The sequence below is a fragment of the Glycine max genome, chromosome 13 (assembly GCF_000004515.6).
Source record: "Glycine max cultivar Williams 82 chromosome 13, Glycine_max_v4.0, whole genome shotgun sequence".
Taxonomy (NCBI): Eukaryota; Viridiplantae; Streptophyta; class Magnoliopsida; order Fabales; family Fabaceae; genus Glycine; species Glycine max.
In genome coordinates, this window is record NC_038249.2 from 39003843 (window position 1) to 39021451 (window position 17609).

Genomic DNA, 17609 nt, shown 5'->3' on the forward strand with positions numbered 1-17609 from the left:
CAAGCCATTCACTCTTTTCTTCATTGACTATATGAGAAGAACCTGATTGGTTTTGGCACGCCTTAAGATAGATAACCTCCTTACTACTTAATAGAATTGGTTTTGCATTGACAGGATTACATCCACTGTTTCTGAGAATAACTTAGATTCCACGCATGTTATTACTTTATGATTAACCACATTTGAAATGATGAGAGGAAACATAATGAAGTACCGAATAATAAGACTAAGTTTTTTTTCTTAAAAAAAATAGTTGGGAGAAAGAGAGGAAGAGAAAGGAGACACGAGGGAGATTAATAATAATGGATTCAAACCATTATGTTCCATTCTTCTCCATTTTATCTTCCAAGGATATAATGATAGATTCAAACCATGGACTACTGAATTAAATTAGAAGTACAATTCTATCTTTTCAACAGAAAAAAAAACAAAAAAAATTCACTTCCATCCAATGTTGTAAATGGAAAGTAGAATCTATAACTCATACTCCAGACTGAAATTTAAGCCTTAAAACCTTTATCAAAGGTTAATATGTGAAGGAGTTGGAAAATCCTGACCACATAACCAAAAGCCATCATTTCTCAAAGAGTCTATGTACATGGTTGAGAATTTCTTTCTCCATTTCCAAAAATTCCAATATGCTTACTGTATAAGTTGTCAGAATAAACTTGGTTAGATTTTTATTGGATGTTGGTATGCCTCATTTTTCGTGTTATGGATCTTCCCATGCGAAGACGTCTATTTGTGAGGGCATCTAATAGGACTGTTAAAGCATGTTCTACTGCTTCTGCCTGTTTTTCCAATTCAACAGAGCTAAACTGTGGAAGAAGCTGGAGCTCTGAGAGCAGACCAGCAGCTGCTGCCGCTGTACATGTACGATCCCAAGATGGCTGTGGCCTGCCATCGAAATACAATAGATGGGCATAGATTACATTAAATGCCATGGAAAGTCGATAAAGAAAGAGAGAAAGAATATATTTTGCAGCACAGGTGTCAGTTAATCATAATTTCATTTTCTTACTCACCTAAGTTTATGCATAGCAGAAGCACCAGGATTTAGGGATATACAGGAAAGGTCCTCATCTCCCCAAACTGACTTTGCTTTATCCTGTTGAAATTAAATTTCACACCAAATTACAAACTAGCATAGAAAAATTGTAGATGGTGTTTCAACATAAATTAATTCATTCCATTGACTTTAAATACTTATATGTTGTTTTGATGATCCAATGAAGTTGTCATAAAACATGAAAGCCTATTCTTCTTGGGTGGTTGTTCCACCTCATTATCAACCCACAAAAAAACAAAAAACAAAAAAAAAATATGAACTTAATGATGTTTTCCTCTTTAAGGATCCATCCCAGATAAAAATTCCATATTATGACTAATTGCCAATCCTGCCTAGGGTAGCTTTGCTATTCTTAGCCGGTCCCAAGCCCGGATAAAAGGAGAGGGTTGTGTTAGGCTTTCGACAGCCAACGTTAAACTTTGTCGAATCTCTATGACATGGATCAATTACGTAATAATGTGAATGCTAGGTCGTTGCCCGGAAGCAACGCGCTGTATGGCTCGAGTACAGTGTCAAAAGAGCAAGAGCCGCTGCATCGCCGCCCGGATGTAGTGAAAAGTAAGCAAGGGTTCCCACATTTTCGTGAACGGGTGTGGGTAAAGAAGCTAGTTCATGACAGGAGGATTCGCTTTGGTACATGGAATATAGGCACACTTACTGGAAAATCTATGGAAATAGTGGATGTTATGGTGAGGAGGAAGATCAATTTTATGTGCCTACAAGAAACTAAGTGGACAGGTGAAAAAGCGAAAGAATTAGACAACTCGGGATTTAAGCTGTGATATACGGGAAAAATCAGATCAAGAAATGGGGTAGGGATTATTGTGGACAAGGAGTGGAAGAAGGATGTCGTGGATGTAAGAAGAGTAGGAGATCGTATCATAGTCTTAAAATTGGTAGTGGGACAGGACACCTTTAATGTTATTAGTGGGTACGCACCTCAGGTTGGGTTAGCAGAACACTTTAAGGTAAAATTTTGGGAGGATCTAGAAGGGGTACTTCAGGATATACCCCAAGGAGAGAAAGTTTTCCTAGGAGGGGATCTCAATGGACATGTAGGTAGCGTGGCTAGAGGTTTTGAGGGGGTGCATGGGGGTTTTGGCCTAGGGGAGATGAATGGGAAGGGTAAATCCATCTTGGAGTTTTCGGAGGCTTTGGATCTTTCTATAGCCAATACATGGTTTAAGAAAAGAGAGGAATATCTTATCACTTACAAAAGTGGAGGGACATGTTCTCAGATAGATTTCTTCCTTATCAGGAAGTCTGATAGGAAGTATTGCTTGAACTGTAAAATTATCCCGGGAGAGAGCTTGACTACCCAACATAGAGTTTTGGTTATGGATGTAAGAATTAGAGATAGGGCAAAGAGAAGAAGTCCTCTGGTAGCACCAAGGATCAAATGGTGGCACTTGAAGGGTGAGAAACAAGGAATCTTCCAACAAAAGATATGGGAGGGTTGGTGTGGACAATCACAAGGAAGTGCAAATGATATGTGGAACAAGATGTCCCAAGAGATTATTAAAGTGGCTAAAGAGACGTTGGGTGAATCTAGAGGTTTTGGACCTAGGGGTAAAGAATCGTGGTGGTGGAATGAAAATGTTCAGAGCAAAGTTAGAGTAAAAAAGGAGTGTTTCAAGGAGTGATCTAGGTGTAGAAATTCTGAAACTTGGGATAAGTATAAGATAGCTAGAAATGAAACCAAGAAGGCGGTGAGTGAGGCAAGAGCCCAAGCTTTTGACGGACTATACCAAGCTCTAGGAACCAGGGACGGAGAAAGATCTATATATAGGCTTGCTAAGGGTAGAGAGGGGAAGACTAGAGATTTGGATCAAGTAAAGTGTGTTAAGGATGAAGAAGGCAAAGTCTTAGTGCATGAAAAAGATATCAAGGAAAGGTGGAAGGCGTATTTCCACAACTTATTTAATGATGGATATGGATATGACTCTAGCAGTCTAGACACAAGAGAAGAGGACCGGAACTATAAGTACTATCGTCGGATTCAGAAACAGGAAGTAAAGGAAGCGTTGAAAAGAATGAGTAATGGTAAGGCAGTGGGGCCAGACAACATACCTATTGAAGGGTGGAAAACTCTTGGAGATAGAGGTCTTGAGTGGCTCACCGAACTCTTTAACGAAATTATGAGGTCAAAACGCATGCCGGAGGAATGGAGGAGAAACACGTTAGTGCCAATCTATAAGAACAAGGGGGATATACAAAATTGTGCAAATTATAGGGGAATCAAGCTCATGAGTCATACCATGAAATTATGGGAAAGAGTGATCGAACGGAGATTAAGAAAGGAGACTCAAGTTACTGAGAATCAATTTGGTTTCATGCCGGGAAGGTCGACCATGGAAGCGATTTATTTATTACGGCGGGTGATGGAGCAATATCGCATGGCCCAACAAGACTTGCACTTGATTTTTATTGACTTGGAGAAAGCGTATGATAGAGTGCCTAGAGAGATTTTGTGGAAAGCTCTAGAGAAGAAAGGGGTTAGGGTTGCATATATTCGAGCTATCCAAGATATGTATGATAGGGTATCGACTAGTGTTAGGACACAGGGTGGAGAGTCAGACGATTTTCCCATCACAATTGGTTTACATCAAGGGTCAACCCTTAGCCCCTACCTTTTTACCTTAATTCTGGATGTCCTCACGGAACAAATCCAAGAGATAGCGCCGAGATGCATGCTTTTTGCAGATGACATAGTCCTCCTTGGAGAGTCGAGGGAGGAGTTGAATGAGAGGTTGGAAACTTGGAGACGAGCTCTAGAAACACATGGCTTTCGCCTAAGCAGAAGCAAATCGGAGTATATGGAATGTAAGTTCAACAAAAGAAGGAGGGTTTCTAACTCAGAGGTGAAAATAGGAGACCATATTATCCCTCAAGTCACACGGTTTAAATATCTTGGGTCTGTAATACAGGATGATGGGGAAATTGAAGGGGATGTGAATCATCGCATTCAAGCAGGATGGATGAAATGGAGAAAAGCATCGGGGGTGTTATGTGATGCAAAGGTACCGATCAAGCTAAAGGGAAAGTTTTATCGGACTGCGGTAAGACCGGCGATTTTGTACGGAACAGAATGTTGGGCGGTCAAGAGCCAACATGAGAATAAAGTCGGTGTAGCGTAGATGAGGATGTTGCGGTGGATGTGTGGTAAGACTCGACAGGATAAAATTAGAAACGAAGCTATTAGAGAGAGGGTTGGAGTAGCGCCTATTGTAGAGAAGATGGTGGAAAATAGACTTAGGTGGTTTGGGCATGTAGAGAGAAGACCGGTAGACTCTGTAGTGAGGAGAGTAGACCAGATGGAGAGAAGACAAACAATTCGAGGCAGAGGAAGACCCAAAAAGACTATAAGAGAGGTTATAAAAAAGGATCTCGAAATTAATGGTTTGGATAGAAGTATGGTACTTGATAGAACATTATGACGGAAGTTGATCCATGTAGCCGACCCCACCTAGTGGGATAAGGCGTTGTTGTTGTTGTTGTTGTATGACTAATTGCCACACAGTCTGCCAAATAGGCATTCTCATCCTAAGGTGAAAAGGTGTGATAAAACAAAGTCTCACATAAATACATGATATTTACCTACATCACAGTTCTAATCACATGTCAAAAAAGAAAAGGGCATCATAATAATGTTGCTCAAGAGGTGATTTTTTCCTGGCATGAGAAATTCTAATGCCACAATTGCTGTATTTTCTCAGCAAAAAAGACAAGTATCTGATCATAAACAGTGCTAGCTTTTGTCCGCACTGCTTCATTAAAAGTTAAACTTTTCTATTTTCTTCCAATTTCTGAGTCATCAACTTGAACTTGTAACAGAAGAACATGTTAAAGACTTAAATCAGTAATATTTTAACTATCTCCTTGGCACACATCGCATGCGCCTAGTACCAATACGACAGAGAGCTCTAACATGTGCAAGAGGACTAGGAGATTTTATCCTGCCTTAACACATGGAGCAGATTAATTTTGTGCTGTTCAACTAGAACCATATTATGAAAATATACAACTTAAGAAAAGGAAGAAGAAAGCCACCCAGAAGTAACCTGAAGGCGCCTAAACATTGCTGCTGAATTGCTCCATGTCCCATCAATCAAAATAAAATGCTGGGTTGTATCTACTTTTAACTGCTTCATAATCAAAAGAAAACTATTACCAGATTGCACCAAATGGAAAACAGGAAAATCTAAATTAAAATGTCAAAAGCAACAAAAATAAATGATATTTACATTTCAAGTGTATAACAAAAAAATACTCTCTTTAGGGTGAACGGACACTTGAATTCCAAAAAAAAAAGGACACTTGTAACTGATGAGTTGTCATTGCAGTGCCAATAAATCCATATAAATTTGCAACTTTTGTTACACCTCCTAGCAATGTAACTTAGGGCTTAGATTATGAATTGGCTGTACATTCTGTATTAAGTTTTCCTAGTGTATAACAAAAAAAATACTCTCTTTAGGGTGAAAGGACACTTGAATTCCAAAAAAAAAGGACACTTGTAACTGACGAGTTGTCATTGCAGTGCCAATAAATCCATATAAATTTGCAACTTTTGTCACACCTAGCAATGTAATTTAGAGCTTAGATTATGAATTGGCTGTACATTCTGTATTAAGTTTTCCTAGTCAGCGTTCAAGCGGTAAATTCAAAACAAGTTTAAAAGCATGACTTTGTAACTTCTTAAAAAGACTTGCATTGTCATACAAACTGCTAGAAGCAAAACACAAGATGCAACTAGGATGCTGGCAGCCAAAGTTTATTTCCTGTCATTTGCATGAACTCACTATCATACAGCAAAGGTCATACTACAACTAGTGTGGGCAAATTAATTTAGCACCTGATCACCAATTAGGAAGGTTTACAAAAGGAGAAATAAGGATGGTCCTTGAAGTGTAGACCTCATAAGCTGTTAGAGTAGTCAATCAGTTATGTTGTTATAAATAGAGGAAGATGGAGAGGGAAGAGGAGGCAGTTAGTTGGTTGGGAATAGTTTTGGTGGGAGAGGTCAGGCTCTCGAATTCCCGGGAGCTTCTATTGTAAACCATTCTTGCTTTTCTTCACTTTGGGTTCTACTGATCCAGTGTAGTAGGAGTATATTCAACAATTTCTTTTTCCTTTCCATTAACACGTGTTTTCTGAACTAGTATCAAACAAATTAACATTAAATACACAAATAGTGCATATTGCTTCATGTATTCACACGCCTAACTCTTCAGCACAGACAAAATCACTAGCATTATTTGTTAATCAACAAGTAAAAATACAGTAATCACTATAATGTTTAAATAAAACCTTGGACGGTGCAACTTCATCCCTTGCAACTGATTCCTCACCAAACACATTTTGAACTGACTTTAAAACTGCATTCTTGTTGGGATAAAGGCACCACACGTTACTTTTTCCTGAAATAAGGACAATCCAGAACCAAAGCAATTGAGTGCAAAATGAGCACCAGGTTCAGATATCAAAAGAAACAGAACAGCTACATCCAAAATAACTGGCGAATTACTAATTTAAATTATGCACCAGTATCTAAATTGATATCAGGAATCCAGTTTAATTATTTAAACATGCTACTACCATTATAAAAAGCTATTTGAAAGGAAGAAATACAACCATTTCCCCTAATCAACTTTGTATAGAATAATATATTTTTCTGAGTATTTTTGAAGCAGCAAGAGTCAGCGATATTAAACTCTCCAAGAAACAACAGACATCAGAAATTGTATAAATAATAGATGCTAGAGTATGAATCAAAATCTGACTATATCAACAAACAGCATCTACATTCACTGCCAATTTACATAAACTGACAGACCTGCCATTTTAAGGGAATTCCACATGATTTCCTCATGTTCAGGAATACCAAAAAGGCACAAAGTCGCCGCATCAACCCCAAACACCTGCCACAAAATCTTTCCAGTGTTGTTCTGTCTCAAGAAATCCTGCATGTGATGACCAAAAAGTATATGCATTATGATAAGCAAACAACCCAAAAAAATGAGAATTACCAAGAAATGACAAGTTACATCAAAACCTTTGGATGCATATACAGCCAAAATCTGATTCCAGGGTAGAGCGAACAGGATGTGACTTTTGAACACATACAATCCTCCATGGGAAGCCAACACTACAAAGATTGAAAACGAAGTTCAAAATGCAAAAATGCATTCACTATCATCCAGCAACATCATATGACTGAAACTAAAACCACTTTAAAAATAGGAGTGTTTTCAGCACACTCTCTAAGACACTGTTCTCAACGAAAAATAATTAGTTGGTTTGCAATCGGCACGGGTCTATGGCCCCGACAAATCTATACATGGCATGTATTTAAGTTTTGTCAAGAATTAACAACACTCAATTATGAGTCATGTAGAGATTAGTAGGGACCCTCGTAGTCCTGTACCGCCTAAAAATTTCTCCTATCGTCATACTCTTTGATTAAAATTTATTGAAAACTCCAAAAACAAGTGAGGCTCAGACAATTTAGTGATTTCCTACAAATTTGAACCAATAGTGTGGGTAACAAAGTGTGTTGTTAACATTTCTCTTAAAAATGACAAACCTTTTGACAAAGGTAACCCCTGCTACCTAGTATGCGACAAGCAATCTGTCTAGCCGAATAAAACTGGAGCTTCTTTTCTGAATCACCCAAAGCCTGATACGTGGCACGGTGCTTCTTATCTTCTTGTACTCTAAAATTCCCCTAATAAGCACCCAAAACCTCAATCAATTAAGACCGAAAAAACTTAAGAGCACACGAACACAATGAGTGATGATGGGTTACCTCACTTACCTGTAATTTTCCACCATTGCCTCCAAAATTCATGTGGGCATCCAAATCTTCTTCCAGAACCTTCAAATCCTCAACGATTTGGGAAACCATGGTGGGGAGTGGGGAGGTGGTGCCCCAACCCTGCCATTCCTGCAACGAGACAACAACCCCTTCTTCGGTCATGTCTGTGTCAGAGAGTGGCGAATGACGGTGATGGTAACGGTAATGGTGTGTGAGTAGAACGCGGGTTTTGTTCCAGAACCACAACGGGAAGAAGGACTTTGTCCAAGGAACCGATGATACCATGTTTATGCTCATTCGTATTCCGCTTCACTTCTAGGATGTGTTGTCACTGCACACTATCCGAAGCAGCCCAAGTTTAAGAATTAAGGTTATGGCCCATATGAAATCTCAATAATTTTAACACAGTTGAAGGGAGGTCAGAAAAATAAGTGAGTTAAAATCTTTTCTGATATGTTTGGTCCTCCAAAAGTTTAGAAAATTCTTCATAATATTCTAATGAAATGAAAAAATAGGACTATGCTATAATTTTAAGTCGTTATTTAGTTACTGTGTATATGTTAATTTTTTTTTTACTTTTATGATAATTATTTTAAAAATTATATCAACAAAAATTGTGATCGAATATAATGTAAAACTATTTTATATTTATAATACATGACCTTTGTGCTTTGTTTAATTTTTTTGCTGAATAAATCATTTTAAGATTTTATTTTTTCTTTTTTTTTCTTTTTATTGATATATTTATAAAGATGCGATGATGTAAATTAAACAATAAGTTTTAAGTAAGAGGAATGCTAATAGTTTTAATATATTTCTTCCAAAGTTTTATAACGATCATAACGAGACTTAAACTTAAAATGTTATATAAATTACTCAAATTCTCTACAAAATTTACTTTAGTGAGTTTTTATAATGAGATTATGCGGAAAGAAAGTGAGGGAGGAAAACAAAAGAAAATTTAAAGAGTAAATAATAGTACAAAATTTAATCCTAGAAAAGTAAAAAAAAATTAACAAAGCAATAAAAATTCACTTCTATTGATAATATTTTATGTATGTCTCAATGGTATGATATAGCTTTGTCATAATTTTGTTACAATCATTATAAATTTTTTCAAATTATAATAATTAGTCAAAATCTATTATTAATGTTTATTATGATATATTTTCATACTTTTTACATTTTCGGAAACTAAATTTTACATTTTCATTCTTCATTGATGCATTGGTGGTTAGCTGAGTCAAATATGACAAATATGTCCCTATACTGATAATTAAAATTGATCAGGTTGATAATAATTTCAATAATAAATGTTTTCATTTGTATCACGTATGTTATTTTATTAACTGTGACAGACGAAAGTTAATCACCAGATATATTTGTCGCATTTTTTATACTTTCAAAAATTAAATTTTATATTTTCATCTTTAAGAGACACATTTATTTATACATTCAAGGCAAAAAGTGACTATTTACTAAAATAAAAGATTATTTTTTTCATTTTTTTACTTTTCTTTAACAGAAGAAAATAATATTAAATTTAAGTAGCATGCACGTTTCAGTTGACTTTTAAAAAAATTGGAGCAGAAACGCAAATATAATTTCTTTGTAAGGAGAACGTGGATGACGCGAAATGAAACCATTTTTACCTTGATGTTAATAAAAAGAACGTTGTCGGTGTGACTTGTGAGGTTAGGTATATCATCATCTGCTGTATTATTTATATTTCTCTGTGGATAACGACGATAACCAATCTTTATTCGATGTTCTGTTTAGAATAATTTGTTTTTGCGTCTTGGATAAGTCTTCGGTTGTTGTTCCTTTTTGTTCTCATTTTTTAAGGCCGAATCGTATGTCACATGATTTAACTTTAGACCATTTGCAAATTGATTTTTTTTGTTCACATTCATTTTTTTCTACCGAAATACAATTGAATTTTTATTTTATTTCTTAATTCATAAAACATATCTATAATAATTTAGGTGATTATAATAAATTTTTATTTTATTTCTTAATTCATAAAATATGCCTATATATATTCTAATTTTGAATTATTTAAGGAAATTATGGTCAATATATATGTTTTAAGGTAATTAAAAATTGATTATTCAAATAGAGATAATTAATATTTTTTAAATGTTTGCAGCAAATTATGTGTGCTTTAAAATCATAACCTACTTTGTATATTTATAACTTTTGAAATTATATTTTAAATAAATATAATATTGTACACTTATAATTTACTTTTATATATTACAAATATTTTGTCTAAAGACAAATATTAGATGATAAATACAAAATATGGTTTAATTAATCGTAATCTTGCCATGCTCTAAATTCTATTAAATTAGGCCCTTGGGATTTTGTTTGGTACTAATGAATAACGATGATATGATTTATTTAAATGTAATGTCTCTTTTTAAGCATTTATAATGCATGGATTCTTAAATTGGTTACTTATTTTAATTTTGTGATCCTATAATAATGTCATATAGATTTTAGCATTATACAGAAAATTTATTTCAGTATTAAGATTGCCAAAAAAAATTACTTAATTTAATTTTATGAATCCTAAGGTATATAAGAAAACATTTTTTCCTTAAAATTTATCAAGCAATATGTTGTTTATATAAACAAGTGCTTGTATAAAGAATGTCAAATCACTTACTCCACTGATATATTTAGTTGAAATATGTTGCTTAATTCGAAATATTGACGTTAGAGATGACCTTAATTAGTATTCTTATGAGAATTTATTTTCATTATACAGCAATTAGAATTAATTGAATAAGGTAAGTAGTATTTCAATTAAATAAAGAAAATGAAGTACGAGAACATAGTGATCATATCACCATGTATTAGGATTTTCTAAGATTATGATTAAGTTAAAAAGTATTATAATTTTTTAGGATGAATTAGAATACAGTTTATAGAGTAGAATTTCCAATATTTTCATTTTTCAATTAGGCACTTTTTTTTTAGTTGATTTCCATATAATATTTACGTAACTAGTACACAATTTTCTTTAATAAAGTAGACCATTTTATAAATCAACTTACACCTTTTGATACAAAGAAACAATTATTCTATAATAAAATTTTCTTTAATTTTCTATGCATACAAATAAAGAAAAACCTTGAGCCTTAATTTCATATCCAAACAAACAAAATACACAATTTTATAGATTAACTCGTACCTTTTGATAAAAAGAAACAATTTGTTTAAATTTTTTAAGTTAAAAAAACTTTTATTTTAATAAAATAAATAGTATTTTACTTCACATTTTATATATGAATTAAAAGTAACCATCTATTCTATTTTTGGTCGGATTAGCGGTTTGATCCATCAAATCTAAAATATTAAGAATAAATAAATAAATAATATTTTAATTGACTTTAATTCATTTTAAATTTTATAAATATTAAATAATAAATACTTACTGAAATAATTAAATGCATTACCTTAAATTTTGAATAATATTTTATTTAAATAAAAAAACTAATTAAAAATTAATAATGTATGTATAAAATATCAAAATAAATATTAATTTTTTAAAAGATAAAAATCTGATTAACATATTGACCCGCCTAATTTTTTCTTTTAACTTATTTTTAACTTATTTTTACCGGATCAAAACAGAATGAATTAAAGAGGATTGATGAATTAAAAATCCCAATCCAACTTTCAAGAAAAGATCAAAACAAGTTAACCTAGTAGGTCTAACTCGTGTTTTGTCACTCCTAAGTTTCAATCATAACCTTATAGAACATATATTTGTATAATACTCTCACTAAGAATGTGTTATAAAAAAATCCAACTCAGATTTTTTTAATAATTTTCATATAAATTGTGTTGTAAAATGAGTTACACTCTTTAAATATATACTGGTATACTTTAAACTTATTTTTCTCACCGTATCATATACTACTATTACATGTTAAAAGAAACCAGAAATTTAGGATTAGGCATCAGAGAAATTGGTAAACCGGTGGGCAAGCCGCGGCGTTGGGTTTTTTATTTTTTATTTTCTCTTATAAAAAATGATTAATCCGTACCAGTGGTAGAAGCTTGATGGAAGCTACTGTTGATTGTTGAAGTTTCTCTTCTCTTGCTCTGACTCCAATATTTCCTTTAAAATAAAAATAGCATTCTCTTCCTTCTTCCTTCTTCCATTCATTCATTCACATTCCACGCTTTCTTCAGAGCCTGCACTTGTTCCACCCTTCAACATACCACTCCTCCTCTTCCCCAATTCTCTTATCCGTGTAAGTATCTCATACCCTTCTCCCCCCCCCCCCCCCCCCCCCCCCCCTCTCTCTCTGCTACTGTCATGGGGTGCTTTCAATTGGGTTGTGTTTTTTTTTTCCTTTGGCTCTTTGGTTCATCTGGGTATTCAAATCTTCAATAAAAACATGTTTCTTTTTTCCTAATTATCAGGGAAAGCTTTGTCTTTTACTCGATCGTCTGCCTATTATTTTCAATCACGGTTTGTTTGTTGCATCTTTTTTAATGGCGTTTGCAGAGGTTTATGTTGAAAACTGAAACCTAGTATTCTCTTTTTCTGACCCTTTATATTCAAAATCATGGAGTTTTAGACCCTTCTTTTTCTTTCTGCCATCAACGTTTGTTATTGTTCACTTTTTTGTGCCTATTAAGGTATTTTTTTTGGCTGGTCACCGTTGCTTTTTTACCCTTCTCATGATTTTATTTTTCTCAATTCAACAAGTTTGATTTGATGCTTAAATTGTTTCAGTGGATTGCACCCTGGTCTTTGTTTTTCAGTATAGGGTCCATTGTTCGTTGATTATTCAATAATGATTATTGGAGAGAGATTTAATCGCCATTGGAATTTCTGAAAATTTCCACTGGAACGATTTAGCCAATGGTTTTATATTAGAATTTGCTGAAGAGGTTCTGGGAATTGAAGATGTCAAAACAAAATTCACACTGATTGTCTAGCGGTGTTGTATAGAGCTTTATAATAAAGCATGAATGTCTTGTTCTGAATGCAATTTTGTTTTTATTTACACAGTTTCTAGGATTTTTTTCCCTTATTAAATTGTTTACTGATTTAGTTATTTTAAAACTTTTTAGATCTTATTGTGTTGATGAAACTTCTTTATGGAGGAGGGATTATCTATTAGCAGACACTTACAATTCTCACACTTTGTTTTTCAGAATCTGGCACTCTTCAGAGAAGACTTTGTAAGATAAAAAGAGAAATGGCCTTAGACCAGTATTTTGATGAGGCTGTGCCCCAGTTGGATTCCTTGGAAGATAAATCGTCTCTCGAAACATGGAAATGTGGCAGTGACGATATTGCAGATTCGGATAGAAATGCCTCTGGTGGCTTTGATTGCAACATATGCCTGGAGTGTGTGCAAGATCCAGTGGTCACTCTTTGTGGCCATCTCTACTGCTGGCCCTGTATTTACAAATGGCTTAATTTACAAACTGCCTCTTCTGAAAATGAAGAAGAGAAGCAACAATGTCCAGTCTGCAAATCAGAAATCTCACAGTCGTCCCTTGTTCCACTATACGGCCGCGGCCAAACCGTGTTACCATCTAAAGGCAAAGGCCACCAAGTAGGGGTTGTCATACCAAGAAGACCCCTTGGTCCTACACTTGATTCCGCAACTGTTTCCCCACCTATTTCTCACGTTTATCATCGCCATTATCCGAATCATCCTCAACAATTCAACTCAATTCCTGGCAGTTACACTTCAATGTTCAACACAGGTGGTTCACTAGCAAATGCTTTTGATACAACATATGGAGTCTTTGGTGAGATGATATATGCAAGGGTCTTTGGGAACCAGATGACTAACACATATACATACCCGAATTCTTATGATCTTTCAAGGAACAGTAATCCGAGGATCAGAAGGCATTTAATGCAAGTTGATAGATCACTCAATAGAATCACTTTTTTCCTCCTTTGTTGCATTGTTTTGTGCCTTCTCTTATTCTGACTGCTATTGCATATTTTTTGTGCAATACATCCCTGTATAGAATACAAGCAGTATGCAGATTCTGCCAGATGCATCATATACTCAGAAGTTGTTTGATGATGAGAGAGATATCTGTAACTAATAGGCCCTTTTGGGTACATAGCTTAATTAAGGACATATTGAGTAAATGCTTATCATACGATAATCGTTTCCGTATAAATTGTTTCTATAATCGAAGAAAAAATAAGGTTAAACTATTGTCAATCTGTCATATAAATTATAAGCTGTTTGTTTTCGTTAGTTATTCTGAAGAGTTTATTGAAATATGTACAGAAAATTTATGGACAGATCATGTTATTTTCTTTTTGCTTGAAGCAAGGTATCCTCATAGCCAGAAACATGAGACAAACCCTTGAAGGTAGAGGTCACCAAAATGAGTTTTGTTTCTTCTAACAAAATCTTTTTCACACACATGACCAAAGAACCAAACCTCTTTAGCATGGTTAAACAACTTAGTCATCTTCTAACTGATACTGTGCTGGACCTTCTTGGTTCATATATTATTTTTATAAGCTCTGAAATTGATGTTCGCCCTAAGTTTGCATTTACATTTACATTTCCAGATTTCTTTTTTGTTGGGATATACTGTCCAAAGTTCTGTATAGCAGAAGAGGGAAGTTATATTAGCTTGCATGCTTTACTTGGATTCAGCGTAGGTCGGCTTTGCTTATGAGTGAAGGCAGGAATTGGATGTCTTAATAAATTCAAGAGTTCCGTGTCGCAGGATTAAAATACTTATAATGAGATCTTAACGTGATTTTATTGTAATATATTTTTTCTTCTAGCCCATTGTAGTCATCCTAAAGGAGTTAATGCGTGTTTGGTTTATGTTGGACTTTTTAGAATGATGTTTGTCGTATTTCCTAATACCCCTTTACAGTGTTGTGCTAGAATAGACAAACTTACCTGAATAGGCAAGAAGAATTAAGATGCTATATAGGTTTTGATACTTAGTTATCATCTTAAAACTAATTAATATTAAAAGAAATTGTCTAACATATATATAAATTGTATCTTAAAAATTAAGTCAGGTGATAATGTCCGACTTCTTAACATTTTACATGTTTAGTTTTATGATAAAAAATTGATTCTAATTTAAAGTAATTTTAATAACATGTTTGATTCAACATTTCACATGTGATTTTCAAAAGTTAATAAGGAACAATTTTAATATTTCAATTGTGATTCCTCTTAATGAGTTTAAGAAGCTTTAGCGTTCAATAGAAAAAATTATAGTTTTACTACTAATCCATTTTTATAATAAAATCATTTAAACATAATTCATGTCATTTTAAAATTAATGTTAACCAAAATGAATTTTGTTAATATTTTAATGAATATTTATTTTTGAAAAAGAAAGACTCTCTAGGTGATATTTATGCTACCTTTGAATAAACAATTGAATTTTGTGTTTATTTATTAAGTTTTTATCAAATGAGAGTTTATTTGTAAATTTTATTAAGATAAATTTTAAAAAATTAGGAGTTCGCCTGTCCAAGTAAGCCTTTTAAAACACTTCTTTACTCTGCTTTTGTTGCAAGAAAATCACTTTTCTTTCTACTTTACAGAAGAGAGAGAAAAAGATGATAAGGGAATGGGGAAAATGGATGAAGTCCACTTACGTTTCTAGTTTTTAAATTCAAGTTGGTTGCAGATAAAATTCAGATTTCCAACCTTTAAAATCAGGTTTTACAATAGTAACAATGTATGTTTAGTAAGTTTTCTTGATTATCAGCATCAATTTTGTAGTAAATAGAGTTGGTTTAGTGAGTAGAATTCAATTTTTTTCACTGTATTATCCAAACAAAAAATAATTATTCTAGAATCACTTTTTAAAAAATCAATGTTTTCATTTTCAACATCAATTCTTTTAAAATTCTCTGTCAGAACTCAAAATAACCAGACAGACCTATTATCTATAAAGTGAGTAAGGAAAAATGCACTTGTTAATATGTTTTAATCAATTAGAAGTGAGATGTATTTGATGTTAAATTTTACCTTTTATTTAATAAAAATCGAGGAGGAAAGAAAGCAATATGTATATACAATATAGGAAACGCCAAATGAGTTGAATCAGCAACAGAAAATAAATTTGGGTGAAGCAGAGAATAGGATGTTCCCAAACCAAACCAGACGCAAAGATTAATGATTTATGAAGCCTTCCCAATTTTGGTCCTTAAAAACATAACATTATGATTTATAAATGCTGGCCATGGGACATGGGACTTAAATTGGAAATCATCATAAAAGATTGTTTTGTTAAATGAAAGTGACTCCTTGGCCTAATTATTAAAGTGGTTGAGGAATAACTTCTAATTAGCAGAAAGACTCGTAGACTCATAAAGCAGTCTCCTTCATTTAAACTTCAAATTAAAGGCTGAAATTGGAGTGTCCACTGGGCATACAGATATTTTTATTTTTTTATTACGTAAACTGCTTCTAGAATAGGTTTTGTTAAAAGGGTGGTTACGTATTATTGCAAAATCTTTTTCAAACTTACACTGGATTATGGATGGCGATTAATTACCTGCCATCACCATCTGGAAAGCCACACGGAGAAGGTGTGTGCATATATTTGCTAAATGTTGAAATGAAGTTGCTACATCTTTTTATTGCCTCCACCACCACCCCACTTCTAAACTCATCTTTTGGTTACGAAACTGGATTCCATAAATCATTAAGAACTAAAGGATGGAGTTTAATTACCTAACCGTGACCATTTTCAAATTTAACTTTCTTTCCAATAATCATTTGGTTTGAGTACTTAATTATATTCCTTAAACAAGTCATCAGAGGTTTGTAATTTGATTCTTGCGTATGAAAAAAATTTAATGGAAGGAACAACTCTGTTATAGTTAAAAATGAGGAGACTTCCTCTAATTATTATTATTTTTGGTTTTTAAAACACTTGTTTTTTGAAAATAATTTTCTAAATCTTATAAATTTTAGATGAAAAATTAATTATTGAATATTGGAAAATTATTTTTAAAAACAGTCTTTAAAAGTGAGAAGAAAATCAATTAAGCCCGAATTATTCATGATCTCGTTTAATTTGAGTTGAGCTGTGTAAATTCATTTAAGAAAACAAAGATCTTTCAACGCTTATTTTACCAAACCCAAATCCAATTTCTTGCTCGAGAAGGACTACTACTTTAAACTGATGAAGCCAAAATTTTAGGCCCCAAATACTTATATTATTTGTAGTTAATTAAATTTACTAATGCTTAATAAAATACAATTTGCTTGGAAAAATAGAGTTCACAAGAGAAAGAGGTACTATAGAGCTAGTCTTAGCTAGCATAGATTAATGGAATAATGGCTACAAGCTAACTATTAAAATCCTCCTATCCAGCCACAATCTAAATTGGTTAATTAGAATGTTAATTCAATCACTGGAACATAATGATGAAAGTGGGAACTGAGCCTCTAAAAACAATCAGAGTAAAAGAAACAGAGCCATAAGCTATATGCCTAGTGCTAGAGCTACACAATTTATTCTTTCTTGGAAAATTTTAACACATCCTGTACAAATAATGCAGTTGTGCCTACCTTTTAGATTCAACCATCACTTTTCCAATTTAAAAGAAGCTACGTGTTTTCATTTTCATCCACTTGATAATCTCCTTTAATAAAATCAAGGGGTTATGTATCCTGAATTTCATTATCAACATAACTTACCATTCTATCATATGAAGTTACTGAGATATGG

The 17609-nt window shown here is 33.4% G+C and overlaps 2 protein-coding genes across 6 annotated transcripts; one reads left to right on the top strand and one right to left on the bottom strand.

Annotated features, from left to right (window-relative positions):
* Nucleotides 1-293: 293 nt before the first annotated feature.
* Nucleotides 294-8273, bottom strand: LOC100306372 (DTW domain-containing protein). 4 transcript variants are annotated; one of them, NM_001250865.2, is made up of 8 exons: nucleotides 7887-8273; nucleotides 7656-7796; nucleotides 7125-7217; nucleotides 6906-7032; nucleotides 6380-6489; nucleotides 5131-5211; nucleotides 1026-1108; nucleotides 294-897 (listed from the first exon to the last, which is right to left on the bottom strand). In NM_001250865.2, the coding sequence occupies exons 1-8, from the start codon at nucleotides 8181-8183 to the stop codon at nucleotides 681-683; spliced, it is 1149 nt and encodes a 382-aa protein (NP_001237794.2). In that variant the 5' UTR covers nucleotides 8184-8273; the 3' UTR covers nucleotides 294-680. The 4 variants fall into 4 exon arrangements, with proteins under 4 accessions (NP_001237794.2, XP_014620634.1, XP_014620635.1 ...); XM_014765148.3 differs by having other exon boundaries at nucleotides 361-897; nucleotides 5131-5214; nucleotides 7878-8267; XM_014765149.3 differs by having other exon boundaries at nucleotides 361-897; nucleotides 7878-8264.
* Nucleotides 8274-11861: 3588 nt separating this feature from the next.
* LOC100785491 (E3 ubiquitin-protein ligase RMA1H1-like) lies at nucleotides 11862-14111 on the top strand. 2 transcript variants are annotated; one of them, XM_026124810.2, is made up of 2 exons: nucleotides 11862-12152; nucleotides 13068-14028. In XM_026124810.2, exon 2 carries the CDS (start codon nucleotides 13112-13114, stop codon nucleotides 13859-13861), a length of 750 nt encoding a protein of 249 aa, XP_025980595.1. In that variant the 5' UTR covers nucleotides 11862-12152; nucleotides 13068-13111; the 3' UTR covers nucleotides 13862-14028. The 2 variants fall into 2 exon arrangements, with proteins under 2 accessions (XP_025980595.1, NP_001304444.2); NM_001317515.2 differs by having other exon boundaries at nucleotides 11952-12154; nucleotides 13068-14111.
* The last annotated feature ends 3498 nt before the right edge of the window (nucleotides 14112-17609 follow it).